This window comes from Hylobates moloch, unplaced genomic scaffold (genome assembly GCF_009828535.3).
Source record: "Hylobates moloch isolate HMO894 unplaced genomic scaffold, HMol_V3 SCAFFOLD_18, whole genome shotgun sequence".
Taxonomy (NCBI): Eukaryota; Metazoa; Chordata; class Mammalia; order Primates; family Hylobatidae; genus Hylobates; species Hylobates moloch.
Window position 1 is genome coordinate 34,548,195 of NW_026652293.1, and position 14,353 is coordinate 34,562,547.

The 14,353-nt window shown below is 38.1% G+C and overlaps 1 protein-coding gene across 13 annotated transcripts in view; it reads right to left on the reverse strand.

The window, feature by feature from the left end:
• Positions 1-14,353, reverse strand: part of SGIP1 (SH3GL interacting endocytic adaptor 1) — a 221,071-nt gene that overhangs the window by 23,468 nt on the left and 183,250 nt on the right. For all 13 annotated transcript variants that reach the window (XM_032137478.2, XM_032137477.2, XM_032137475.2 and 10 more), the window contains one exon: positions 6,293-6,404. In XM_032137478.2, coding sequence (XP_031993369.1) covers positions 6,293-6,404 — 112 coding nt within the window. The remainder of the gene's footprint in view (positions 1-6,292; positions 6,405-14,353) is intronic.

Consider the following 14,353-nt stretch of genomic DNA (forward strand, 5'->3'; position numbering starts at 1 on the left):
AACTTTGCTCACGTTGGAGCATGGGGACTCCACGTTGTCCTATAGTCACCTTGTATATTGTGTAACTCTAATGGATGAAACGCACATAGTTCAGGTGGGGTGCTCTCTGGCATACATTCAAAATAGCTTAAATGAGGAACTGCTATAACCTTGTAGGTATAAGGCTGGGTTTGGGGCAGAGACGGGGAGCAGATGAGCTTCTTAATGATGCCATGTGAGCCTCCCTCACTCAGGTGTTAAATCCATAACTTTGTAGTGCTCTGAATGGGATTTTTGGTTTCTGGAAGTTTGCGTCTCCATCTCTCCTGGAGAACACTGCTGACCTCCCAGTTTGGGAGCAAACTGCTGTCTTCCTTCTCTACCTTTTAGATCCATTAACCCTGTTTGTATACTGGGCCGAATTGGTTCTGAGCCTTGACTTCCCCTCAAGCTGAGTCTACTCTTGATATTTGTCCATATGTGGACATGTAGCATATTGTTTGGCAGCTATTAGAAAACAATTAGAGCACTTATAAAATTAGATTTCAGCACCTACCATCACTGAGAATATTGTTATTAGCAGTGGTGGCTCAACTGTTCTTTAACTGGTAGGGAATTTTCTCAGTTTTCTTGCCAGGTTGCTCAAAATGAGATCTAAATGGTGTCTTGGTAGGAGATAAAGTTTCTGTTTTGAAAGCAAGTCAGACAGGGGAGGAGGTGGCATTTATAAACTCAACAGGCATCTGTCTATGCACTCCTAACTATGCAAGTTGTTCCTGTTATTTTTTCCAGTGGGGTGATAATTTAAAAATGAGCAAAATAACCTCTGCTTTCAAAGGGCTTACAGTGTTGGGTAGAAGGTGGGAGAAGTAGTCCACGTAGCCCTGTGTAAGAAGCACTGAGGCCTCAATTACATTTCTGCATCACGATTGTCAGAGCCAGAACTTTTGCTGACTTGTTAATCCATCCAGTGTTTAAATTGACCTGAAATTTTCTATATAAAAATTTAATATTTTCTATACTCACTAAAGAATTTTATTTTTAACTTAAGGATTGTTCCTACCAGTATGGAAGGTGGCTACATTTCATGTGAGTTTGAATTGTGGAAATAATGTGAGATGGAAATACGAATAGATGCTTACTTCATGGATAAAATAAGAAATCATGTGAATCCTCACAAATGAAACGTTTGTCAAAAAAATGGCAAAACTTCAAAGTCAACCAGCCAAGTGAATTATACACTGGATTTTCCCTAGTGCCATGGGCAGCATCCATTAGCTGGTCACGGAAACACTGGCCAGTTTTGTTTAGGGAATGTGTGAGGTCATCAGAGATGCATCCCTCTCATAAAATATGATTTATATGTACTGCTAACTAAAACCCCAGATCTGTTTCTCAGTGTACATCTGTGTAGATGTAGCTTCTATTCTTTTTTTTTTTTTTTTTTTGAGACGGAGTCTCGCTCTGTCGCCCAGGCTGGAGTGCAGTGGCGCCATCTCGGCTCACTGCAGGCTCCGACCCCCGGGTTCACGCCATTCTCCTGCCTCAGCCTCCCGCGTAGCTGGGACTACAGGCGCCCGCCACCACGCCCGGCTAATTTTTTGTATTTTTAGTAGAGATGGGGTTTCACCGTGTTAACCAGGATGGTTTCGATCTACTGACCTCGTGATCCGCCCGCCTCGGCCTCCCAAAGTGCTGGGATTACAGGCGTGAGCCACCATGCCCAGCTGCTTCTATTCTTTTCTTTACAATTCCCTTTCTTTGGCTTATATACTGCTTTTCATATTACAAGACTAAGTCCAAAAGAAGGCCTTTCTGAAACATTTCTTAATATCCTCTCCATTTAGCCTTCCTTGGTTTCTCCTTTCTCTGGGTTCGCTTGGAGATAGATACAGGTCTTTTTCTAGAAAATTATGTTGCAGTTTCACGCACATCTTATCTACTGTTGTGTAGACAAGTTCTGTGTCATAGGTTCTGGGAAGGCAATGGTGCATAATGCAGAACTCAGAGTAAGAACTCATTGTTTAAAAAATAAATTCATACATTTACTTATTTATTTATAGGGTGCCTACACAATATACCAGGTACAATGTAATGTGCTAGATTTGGCAGTGACAAATTGGACAAATTGTCCTTGTGCAAACTTCTAGTTTAAACAGGAAGACAGATACTGAATAAATAATTAAAATGTGATGATAAAAGAAGGATAAGAGAGAGCTGAGAAACCTAAGCTTTTCTAGGGAATTAGAGAATTAATCTCTGACCCTTATTTTTAAGCACCAAGGTTCTTTAAATAGGAACTAATAGCAGGAGATGTGTTTCCCCAATCAGTAGCAAAGGTCAAGGAATTCGCTGCCTGTGAGCTACTGAGAAAGTCTTACATGTCAGAATACCTGTTACAGGTGCTCTGAATATTTACAGTATAACTATATTTAAATGGGTTACATATCATAGTATATAATAATTAAGACAGTAGATTTCTGTTCCCAATGGATGATCTGAGAAGAAATGGCTATGATGCAGGATGACAGGGAACTATAGACAAAATCAAATCCAAATGCCTTTGCTGAATCATTTCTCTGTTTGGTACCTTGGCTGGCATTATTTCCACCTGGTGAAAGAACTTGAGTTTTTTCCTTGAAAGTGAATGATAAAGGAAGAGCAATTAAAATGGTTGCTGAAGATGAAATTAAAGATATGAGTGTCACTTCATGATTCAAGTTTCTGATTTCAAAATTTTAATGAAATATATTGGATCTCCCATCTACCAGCATATAGGATATCCTACAACTATTATGGCAATAAAATTAAAAACAGATTCCATATACATCCACAAGTCAAAGACTCAGTTAATTTAGAAGAGTATAGGAAAAACACTAATATTAATTTGGCTCAAGTGCCATGTCATTGGAATGCCAAGGCCACAGACAGTGGACTTACAGGTGTAGACCACCCTACACGCCTGTCATAGTGTATTGGGAAACTGAACCAGGATGAAAACCCTGGCTTATATTGTGACAGGCTGATGGGATAGGCTGCTATACCACTTATTGGAATTAAAAAATACGTTAATAAGGGCTTCTTGACTCCCATTGCACCATATTTACACCTGTTCTCTGGTGTACTTGGTATTATATTTATGCACAAGTCCTATTTTCCATATAAGCTGTCTTTATCACCAATATATCTCCTGTCTAGCACAATGGCAGGTACATAGTAGCCATTTTGCAAATGTTAGGTGAGTAATTCAATTCAACTTGTTCAGCAAATATGCCTTGTCCTGTATAGCTGAGGACACAACAGTGAACCAAACAGGCAAAATCCGGCTCTCATGGTATTTACATTCTAGTGGGGGAGAAGACAAACAATGGGCAACAACAACAAAAAAGATGTTAGAGAGAAGGGCTATGGAGACAGAGAACATGAGGTAAAGAGGAAGAAAATGTTGACGGGGTGGGGAGCGGTGTTGTTATTTTATATAAGATGGACAAGGAAGGTCTCTTTGATAAATTTTCTGAAGAATCGTGAAGGGAATGAGGGGACAAGTCACTCAGAACCTAGGAGAAGATTTCACAAATGCAGAAAGTGAAGCAAATGAAAACCCCTGAGGTGCAGATGGGTTGGGGTGATGGAAGAGAGACGCCATGAGGCCATGTGGCTCCAGTGGAGTGAATATGGAGGTGAGGGTTGGAGGCACGGTCAGGGATAAGGAAAGGAGTGATGGAGATGGGATCAGAGAAATGGCCACTGGGGTGAGGCTGGGGGAGTCTCGAAGGGCAGATGATGGAGGGTCTTGTAAGAGTATTATGAAGCATTTTGTTTTTACTTTGAACAAGATGAGAGGATTTTGAGCAGAAGAGTGACATGATATGTTGAGACTTTGTAGGGGTGCAAAAGTGGAAGAAGGGAGACCAACTAGGTCTCTCTGAATAAATTAGTGGATGAATGAATGAAAGCCAATTAGGAAGCAGACAAAGATAAATTCATTCTTGTGTGATCCCCAGTGGTTTTCACTCAGGTATATACATTCCCTCCTGACTACTCTTATTTTTCAAAAGGGCAATTCTGGCCAGGCACAGTGGCTCACGCCTGTAATTCTAGCTCTTTGGGAGGCCAAGGTGGGCAGATTGTTTGAGCCCAGGAGTTCAAGACCAGCCTGGGCAATATGACAAAACCCCATCTCTACAAAAAATACAAAAAATTAGCTGGGTGTGGTGGCATGTGCCTGTAGTCCCAGCTACTCAGGAGGCTGAAGTGGGAGAATTGCCTGAGACTGGCGGGTTGAGGCTGCAGTGAGCTGTGATTGTGCCATTGTGCTTCAGCCTGGGCAACAGAGTGAGACCCCATCTCAAAAAATAAAATAAAAACATAGAAGGATGTTTGTCTGCTTTTCTCAATTCAGGCCAACCTGATTTTCTAAGGTATAGGTCAGTAGTCAGTAACAAATATTTCTTAGAACTGGAATAACAGAAAATTATGCAAATTCTTTGTCCAAAGAAGATTCTACAGAGCAAATATGTATGAATAAAGCATATCTACAGCTAACGCTCATGGCGTCTACTTGCCTTAACAGTTCAGATGTATGTGCATAGGAGGTAGCTTGTGATTTCTATTGATATGGGGACGTGGCAAATGGCCTTTCTGCTTTGAAGATGAAAGAGAAAAGACGTGGAAAATCCAGAGTCCACAATGCTATGATATTCCGGGCATAGAATGCAACCTAGATGTTGTTTAAAGAGACATGAAGTTGATAGATCCTAGTGGCTGGCTAGTACACTGAAAGGTGGAGTTACTAATTATATTAGTTTTCCAGTATAATATTGTTAAATTTCGAGTTTTACATCTAAAACTAGTGTTTCTGAAGTGTCAAGAGGATTCGTGATTAGTTACACCAATTTCCACTTAAAATATATGGAGATCCAAGTTCTAATTATATTTAATTATCACTGTTTCAAAAAATTTTTATAATATAGTCTAGTGTTCTATATACACATTGACTGTTTCTTCCCCGGTTTTTAAAATTCTATTTATTTTTCTGAAACAGGGTCTTGCTCTGTCACCCAGGCTGGAGTGCAGTGGTGTGATGATCATGGCTCACTGCTGCCTCTGCCTCCCAGGCTCAAGCGACCCTCCCACCTCAACTTCCTAAGTAGCTGGGACTGCAGGTGTGCACCACCACACTCAGCCAGTTTTTGTATTTTTTGCAGAGGCAGGCTCTTCCTATGTTGCCAGGGGTGATCTCGAACTCCTGGCCTCTGCAATCCTCCTGCCTTGGCCTCCCAAAGTGCTGGAATTACAGGTGTGAGCTACCATGCCTGGTCTCCAGTTCTTATTGTCATAAATATTAAGTTTTTCCAAGCCCTAGTCTTTGTAAGTAAGAAAATTAAGAGCAATTGTTTCCTCACTGAGGTTTTCCCTTTATTGATCAAATTCAGGCCTGGAATTATATTAATGACACTATTGAAAATAAGTCTGACTTAGTTGTTTAGTTTTTGGTGTAGATCACTAATCACTTTTAATCTTTTTTTGGATTACAAATCTCTTTGTTAAGTGATAAATGTTATTATAGGCTCTTTTTATAGAGTAATGCAGACATGCACACACATAAAATACACAATATAATTTCAGGGAAACCACTGATTTTCTGAATCCTATCCATGGAATTCCTTAGCAAGAGGTCAAATATTTAATTATATCACATATACATTCAGACCAAGTCCATTGTCAGTATGTACATGTATAAGTGAAATCAGGCTCATGTAAATAGAAAGTGGTGAATTTTCCCTAGAATTTTTACTTTGCTCTGATTATAATTTTTTCTTTCTCTTTCATTTTTGGCCAGTTTTTCCTTACTTAGTAGGGGTCACAGAAAATTTGTTCCCTTGCTACTTTGTGTGTTTTGAGAAGGTGTTTTTTCTTTCATGTTCTCATTGCAGTGAACCATTGTTTTAATTTATATGTGGGTGATTCCTGTCCAGGAAAGATTAAGACAATAAAAGACATGATCTGCACATTTACTTTTGTGAGACAATAAACTTCCTCATTGTTGACAGACTGGGTGAGAGTTTTCTGTTACTTGCAACCAAAGCGGAATCAAAGATTTCTAGAGTGAATTCTCTTGATACATTTTTTAAAGGCATGAGATCAATATTCCTAATGACATTTTCACCCCTATTCTAGCTGTGCCATCTACTATTGCTAACAGAATTATTTTTTGCTTTTTCAAATAAAGAATGAAAAGGTTGTATTTAGGCTGTTCCACACTCAATGGGACAGAACTCAGAAAATACAGTGGACCAAGTATCAGGCTTACTTGCTTGGGTCTGCTCCTTTGAAGTAGGCATTGACTGTTTCTGTAAATGCTGCTGCAACAGGGAGAGTGTCCTGAGCTCCCATGGTTAGGGGGCTGGGTCCCCTGGAAGAACCTGCATGAAATGAAAAATTTTCATTTATTATGAAAATAGGAGACACTTTAGTATATGTGAAATTAAAATCCCATTAAAGGATTAAGGAATAAAATCCACCCCTTAATGTAAAAAAAATGTGCTGAGAACCATAACTCTGTATATTCAACACAGAGCTCAAGTATTTAAAAGGAAATATTTGGCTGGTTTAGAGACAAACACACTTGAAATTAATTCAATTATGTATTTTGCTACAGAGAAGAAAATCCAAGCAGAACAAAGTCACAGGGGTTTTCAAATGTTTTGCATAAAACATAAGGCAGTATTTGCATGACAGTTTGTACAGCAGGTGGTTAATAAAGACAATTATTAGTTTCCTATTTGAGCATTCAGTCCAATCAATTGCCCATACTCAAAACTTTTTTTCATTTCTTCGTTTTGAATAGCAGCCAAGTGGTATCACATTACCCATTTTTTTTTTCTGGATTATTTCCATTTCAAAAAGCCCAGTTACTCTCAGATCAAGTAAGCTCAAGTTTACATGTCCAAAAACATGCACAACCAAACTATACACACTGACTTAGCACAACACATAAATGCACTAATTCACACTATTAAAAATAACAGCAGCTATATACAGGTGTTCATGCAGACATGGGCAAGGCATGTCTGTATGAACATGGGTGCCTTACATGAATAATCTCATTCAAATTCCACATCAGCCCTGTGGGATAGGTATGATTATTCCCATTTTATAGAAGAGGAAACAGAAGCTCCAGGTAAGTGACTTGTCCAAGATAATATAGTTAGTTAAATGGCAAAACAAAAATTCAAACCTAGATTTATCTCCTTATATAACTCATGTTTTTCCCACTATACCATGCAGTGTTCTAAATGAAACAGTTTCCTGTATCATTTTGCTGTAACCTGTAGCTTCTGAAAAGTATCAATGTTTAAGATTTTTTTTTGTTATTGATCTCTAGGCATGGTATTGAACAGTAAAGTTTTGGTAATTATTACATAAAGTATCTAATTATGTCCCATACTCCCTGCTTCCCCTTCCTGCCAAACAAAATGCATTTACTGTACCCCACTCCCGGCATAGACTACATACTTTAGTGTTAGGCTTGTTTTCTTTCACCTTCAATAACTTTTGTCCTCTTCTCCAGGTCTGAAAATAATCTACCATTTGTACACCTCCCTCCTCAATAAAGCTTTCCTTGATCACTCTAGTTCATACTAGTCTCTTTTGTATCTCCTCTTGGCTTTCAATATCTTGGACTTGGCAATTGACAATTAATTTAACAAACAGTTATCTAATATCTAATATCTACTATGTATAAGATATTATGGTAGGTGCTGGGGATTCAAAAACACGTGGTCTTTGCCCTCAATGAGTTACCATCAGCAGCAGCATTCCAATCATCAACATCATCAACATTCACTAATCTTAATTAACTCCACTAACATTATTTGTTGCACACTTACTAAGTGTTTTATATGTATCACCTATGTAAATGTATGAAGTAGGTATTGTCTTCATTTTACAGTTTGATGGAACCAAGGCTCAAAGAGTTTATACAACTCGTTCAGTCCTGCACAGCTGGTATGCATAAAGTTTCAGATTGGCACTGGGGTGTGTATGAGTTTAGACTCTGAGGATATTATTATTTTGCCTTCTTAGTAGGCAATTATAGTACCAAGTGGGCAATTACAGCGCCACTGGGTGAGTCTGAAGTTGGAGTGTGCATGGCTAAGTCTTCGCTGCCCATGAAGCCCTAAAGTTTAAGAGGAAGGAACAATGGCATTAGCTTCTTTAATGAGACCTTGACAGTCCCTAAAACCCAGCCTGGATGATATTAGCCTTTCACTAAATACATGTTGCATTATCCACGGTTGGGTCTCAGAAAAGTAAGATTTATGCACATTTATAAACAATAAATGCACAATAAACACAGGCCATTATTTTGTAATGGTTTTGTTCAGTTTATTTCATCACTCATTAATTCAAATGTTTATTGAGCAGCTACCAGTTTCTGGAGAAGAATGGCTTCTCTAACTGTTGAGGCCACAGTGGTAAGAGGGCTGGACTGTTACCACTCCATCAGGGTCATTGCCACTATGTGACTGAACCTTGGTGTTTGGTGAGGAGGATAGATACATCTACAATCAAATACAGTGATTTGATAAATTCTTTAAAAGAAGGAGCAAAGCTCTATGAAAGCACTTAATGATGCTTGTATAGGTCAGGGAAGGTTTCATTAAGCTGATATTGGAGCTGAGGTCTGAGGATGAAGATGATCTTACAAACGGTAGGATCCACCTTGAGCAGACACATTTTAAGAAACCACAGGAAGTGTGGCATTTGTGTGTGTCTGTGAGTGTGGTGGGTATCGAAGGGTGAAATGTGGAAGCAAATGAGGTTTGGGGAGTTAGCAATTAGGGCGTGAAGAGTTTTATATAAATATTTAGGAAAATTTGTCTTTATAGTCATTAAAATCATAATTCATTCTTGATAATCTAATACAAATCTAAGAATACTTTTCAGAGCAAAGCACACATATATACATCATTTTTATTATTTAAAGTAGAATTATAAATTTCCTGAGGTTCTTGGGGTCCTGGAACTGGGGTTAGAACACCCTGAATGGAAGATGGGAGGCCTCTGAAGTATTTGAAAAAATGGACTTGAGTTTAGAGCATGCTAGCTATATAAATGTATGAAGTAAGTATTGTCTTCATTTTACAGTTTGATAGAACCAAGGTTCAAAGTGTGGTGCATCATTTAGTGAAGGAGACAATAATGTAGGTGAGGAGATTTCTTAGGAAAAAAGATAAAAATGACGAGAAAAGCAGATATTAGTATATCAAGGGAATGTCATCATCATCATATTTTTCAACTCTGCAAAGCATTTAATAGTCTTCTATGATAGTCATGAATAAAATAGTAAAAGTTGTGTGGATCATAGTCTTGCCAAGTGAATTGACAATTAGATAAATCACAATATCCAATGAGCATGAATCAGTAGCTATACATCCATTGCGACGGAACTCTCTAGTGGATTATCTCAGAGATTGGTCCCTAGTCTGGGCTCTTTCGTGGCTTGGATGAAACTGAATAAAGTGCTCAGAAATGGCACACTGTAGTGTCTAAGAGCATGGGATTTAGCATCAGACATACCTGGGATTGAGTCCTGTCTCTGACACTTGTTATCTAAATGCTCTTTGGCAGGGATGATGTCATGATACCCACTTTGTAGGCCTGTTCTGAGGATAAAATGAGGCAAAGCATTTAGCACCACGCTTGAACCACAGTAAGCACTCAGTAATGATTAGCTACTTTTATGATGATCATCATGGCAGATTCATTAAAAGTGCTAAAAATTTTCTTATATTTTTGAGGTACTGGACTGGAACTTATAAGAAAAATCTCAGCAGAAACAAATGTAAAATTCTTATATATCAAGGTTTAAAATCAATGAAACAATTGTGGTTTGGTGAGAACTTGCTTGGTAGAAGAATATGTGAAAAAAAAGCAACTGGAAGTTTTAGTTGATCATCAATTTTCTATTGTTGAGTTCTAAACATCTTGCCTAGCTTGGGCTATGTCAAAGGATGAGTAAGAGACACATGACTAGAAATGATGGTTGTTGTGCTTTTTGTTTGCTTGTGTGCTTTGTTTTAAAGCTCGCAGATGGCAATCGGAACACACACCCACAAGTCAAAGACCACACTCCTCAGTGTAATGATACACAAGGCCATCTGTGGCATGATCAAGACTCATTTCTCCTTACCCACCTCCCCCCACGGCCCCCAACAACAACACATCCTCTAGCTATGTTAACTTCTGGGCACTATAGTCCTTACTGTAGAACTGATCAGTGATGCTGGGGAAGCAGAAACACACAAAACAACAAACATTTAAAGAACCTTCTTATCTTTAAGGGTCCAAAATTTACAACCCTAATTTCTTCACATCCCTATACATTGCAATTGATATGCCATTTTGTGTTTTACTTTTTCCCACTTACAATATTCCTTATTGCTATTTGGTCTGCATATTATTTTCCACAACTATTTGTTATTCTACAAATATTATCCAAACGTTGAACCACTTCTAGATAGCAATCTAAATCCATCTTTGTTTAGACTGGTCTTGTGTTCCTTTTTTAATTTCCTTAAGATGTAATTTATTCCTACAAAGTAGAATGACCAAATCAAAAGGCAGATCAATGTTTAATTGACAAAAATACCAGGTATTTTGCATAAAGATTATACTCACTAAAAACGATATGAGTAATAAGTGAATGCTTTCATCCCCCCATGGCACCTCAGAGAGTTTTTCTTTAGTAGCATTATTGGAAAACAGGGCTAAAACCGGAAAAGTGTCCCAGATAATGAGAAATTCAAGCCTTATGGCCTAAGAGGACTAAGAGGGGCCTGGAAACTGTTTTCTAATAACTGAAATAATATTAACAGACAGCGACTCTGGAGACCAGAGGTCAAGGCTATAGATCTGCAAGTTAATAGCTCTGTGGCCTTGGGGAAATCTCTTAAACTTAGGTACTAAGGTTCTCTCGATCATGAAATGAAGGCAATAGACTGCATAGTGTCTGTGTTTTAAGATTCTATGATTTTAAGTTGTCTATGGGCGTTTAGAATTTTTACAGTAAGAACAACTTTCTAACAGAAAAATAAACTGCCCTGAAAACAGCATAACTTCACTGGAGATTTGGGTGGCTCTGTCATATTTACTGAGACACTACCATGTACAAGATGGTGAGAACACAAATATGTAGTCTTTCAGGAAAAAAGACATAAACATATGGAAAACTAAATAACAATAATGTATGCCAACAAGAGGTTAGGTAAGACAATAGTTCAAGTGACATCACGATGGGATTATTTCACTGAAAGATTAATTACCAAATGAGTGGTATAGCAGATGCTATTAGTTGATTTAATAAAGGAAACCTGGACTGTAGAGTCATATGGACTTGGGTGTGAATCCTGGCTCTTTGGCTTACCATCTGTATGTCGAGGGACAATGTATTTAAATCTCTCTGTAATCAGTTTCCTCATCTTAAAATGGTATAAAGATAGTATCAATGTTAAAGGCTCATGGTGAACATCGAACAGGATAACATCTGTGAAGTACTTAACATGGTATATACTTGAAAACATATGACTAATATTATTGTTTTTGTTGCTGTCATTTTTGCCAGGGTGAGCTTTACTGAGGTTGTTGAATTAGAGTTGGTTCTTTGAAGTTGAGTAGATTTTTACGCAGAAACAAAAGGAGATACAAAACAAATAGGATTCTTCACTGAGCATGGAGTTAGCCTAGAATTCTTTCAGCTTCCTTCCATCACTAAAATTCTATCATATAATCTGCGCATGTGTGCCTAATTTTTCACATATCATATAGGTGGCTATTATATTGATTTCAGTGGCTTGATAATAATACTTGTGTCAATAGGAGATAAAGTTGGTTGAATGCATGTTTATTTTATTCAAATTATTATTTGAATAATCATAATTAATTTATTAAAATGTGAGTTCCTATAATAATTAGGCATTGTGTTAGGTGCCGAGGCATACACAGAAATGTATGAGGCATATCCTTCCCTCTATGGAGTTTATTGTATAAAAGGAGATTATAATATTAACTACAAATGAAGTTAGAGAACAGTTTAATATTGTAATTGTTATATTATTGTTGTTAATAATAATTTACAAAGAATTCAACTGGAGGCAGTATTTATTGACATGGCTTTTATGTCTGTCCTTCAATAACATCAAAAATCAAACACTAATGTGGCTTTATGTTCTTTGTACACTGGAGTGTACACAGGTTGGGTATAATTATCTCTAGCCCAAAGTAACCCTGCTGGTAAGTGGCGAAGCTGAAATTCAATCCTAGGTTTTCTGGCTCTCTTAATGGTAATTGTAGCAGCAATGAAAATTTCTATCACTTACTGCATACCAACCACTATTCAAAGGACTTATCTTAGGAACCTGGTACTTATCTTAGGAACCTGGTAATGTGTATGTGGTACCCCTAGAAGGATGAGTTGCTGCCATGAGCCTGTGGACCTCTCACAAAAAAGCATCTCCAGAGTACTGGGAAGCAATTGACATGCACACTTTGAGGGGCTTCTGAGGAATGGAAGAGGGCACAGAGAGTCACCAGTGTGTGACTTTCTGAAAGGCAGTTTTCTGTGACTCTCATTACCAAGCAAGGTCACACAGATGTACACATGTAGACAGCCTGAGGCTAAAAATAATTTAAATTCTTAACAGCAGTATGATATCTGACATCTTTAAAAGACGAGGTCCTTAATTTATGAAAGCATTTCATGGGGAGACAAATGAAAAATGAACGTGGGGAAGGAGTACAGACTGTATATGTAAGTGTTTAAAGAAGAGAGAGAGTTTTTAGAAGAGAAAGAAAAAATTAGAAAAAAAAAGAGGAAAGAGAAAAAAAAGCAAAATGCACAGGTACAGCAATTGAATACAAGTATAAGAAGGTTTCCTTTATAAATAAAGGAGTGTTTACCTCCTGAGTTTAATCAAGGTGCCTCCTATGCACTTCTGCCCATCATGTGCAGTGAGCAAGCCTGCGCTGGGGCAGGCCGGTCTCCCCTTCCTGTGCACTTTCTCCATTTTCCATATATCTCTTCCACTTCGCAATGTTGAAGTTTAGCCTTTCTCTCATCAAAGCCAGCTCATGAAGACAATGTATTTTCAGTTGTTTTACATTTAGTATGAATTTATGTCAAACTAGTGGCTCCCTCAGGGGTGTTGTGGCATTTGTCACAAAATTAACAATAAATGGTAATATCTATTATGTAATGTGTTCAAATTCTGTGCAATGATTCACATGTGTTATCTCCCTTAATTTGCACCACCATCTCACCATGTAGGTGCTATTTTAAACATCTCTTTCTTACATGTGGGGAAAGCTAGAGTGCTTAAGTAACCTGCTCAAATTCAGATAACAAATGCCTGCAATAAGGAGTCTAGGATGGTGTCAGAGGGTGTGGGCTTCAGTCTTGACTGTGCTTCTTCAATATTTGACCTGAGCTGGTCAATGATTCTAGCTTCACTCTGTTAAATTAGGACAAAAATACCAGTGCTCCCAATCTTATCCAAATTCAGGAAGGATCTGCACCACTAATGCCAGATGCCATGAGAGCTGCATATTTTACCTTCTGTTCGTCTGAGGTTGGAAACAGTCACCCCAAAAACACAATCTGAAGCACGGACAGCAGGAGAGAGTGGTCTGATTTGTTTAAAGACTGTCCCCATTTTGCAGGCTATCAGGCCAAACAACTGCCCACCCTACCAGATCTGCTGCAGGCAAGGGGCAAATGACCCTTATGCCCAGGGATGACAATGCAGGACATATAACCAACAGAGGGATATAACCCAGGGATATAACCAACAGACGGAGACATCAGAAAGCCTCAGAGCGCACGGAAGACAGACGATGCTCCAGAAGATGTATGAAGCAGCAAAGAGTGAACATTAGACTAGCTTTTTCTCTAAAAGCTGATTATATTAGTTAGAACTAGGAAAAAGATAAATGAGACCCAATTCTAAAATAATTTATAGAATATGTTATATATAATGCAGTGACAAAGGGAAAGAATGTTGGAAAGAGATTGAGTTAATTTTGAATCTGGGTTTTACCCTTACTCTGTGACCCTGAAAAATTACTTGACCTCTCTGAGTTTCAGCTTCATCATATTGTAAAATGAAGATTAGTACCTTTTACAGACATTGGGAGGATGAAATATGATGATATAGGATGTTCTGTGTTCTTGTTATTTGAGGATAGTCAATAACAGAGGAATCATTTAACAATTAAGGTACTTAAAATGGATACTAAAATTTCATAGTACATAATGATAGAAAGGTTTGATTGAGATTCTAAGTCGTCATAAACTAAAGTTGTCAAACGATCT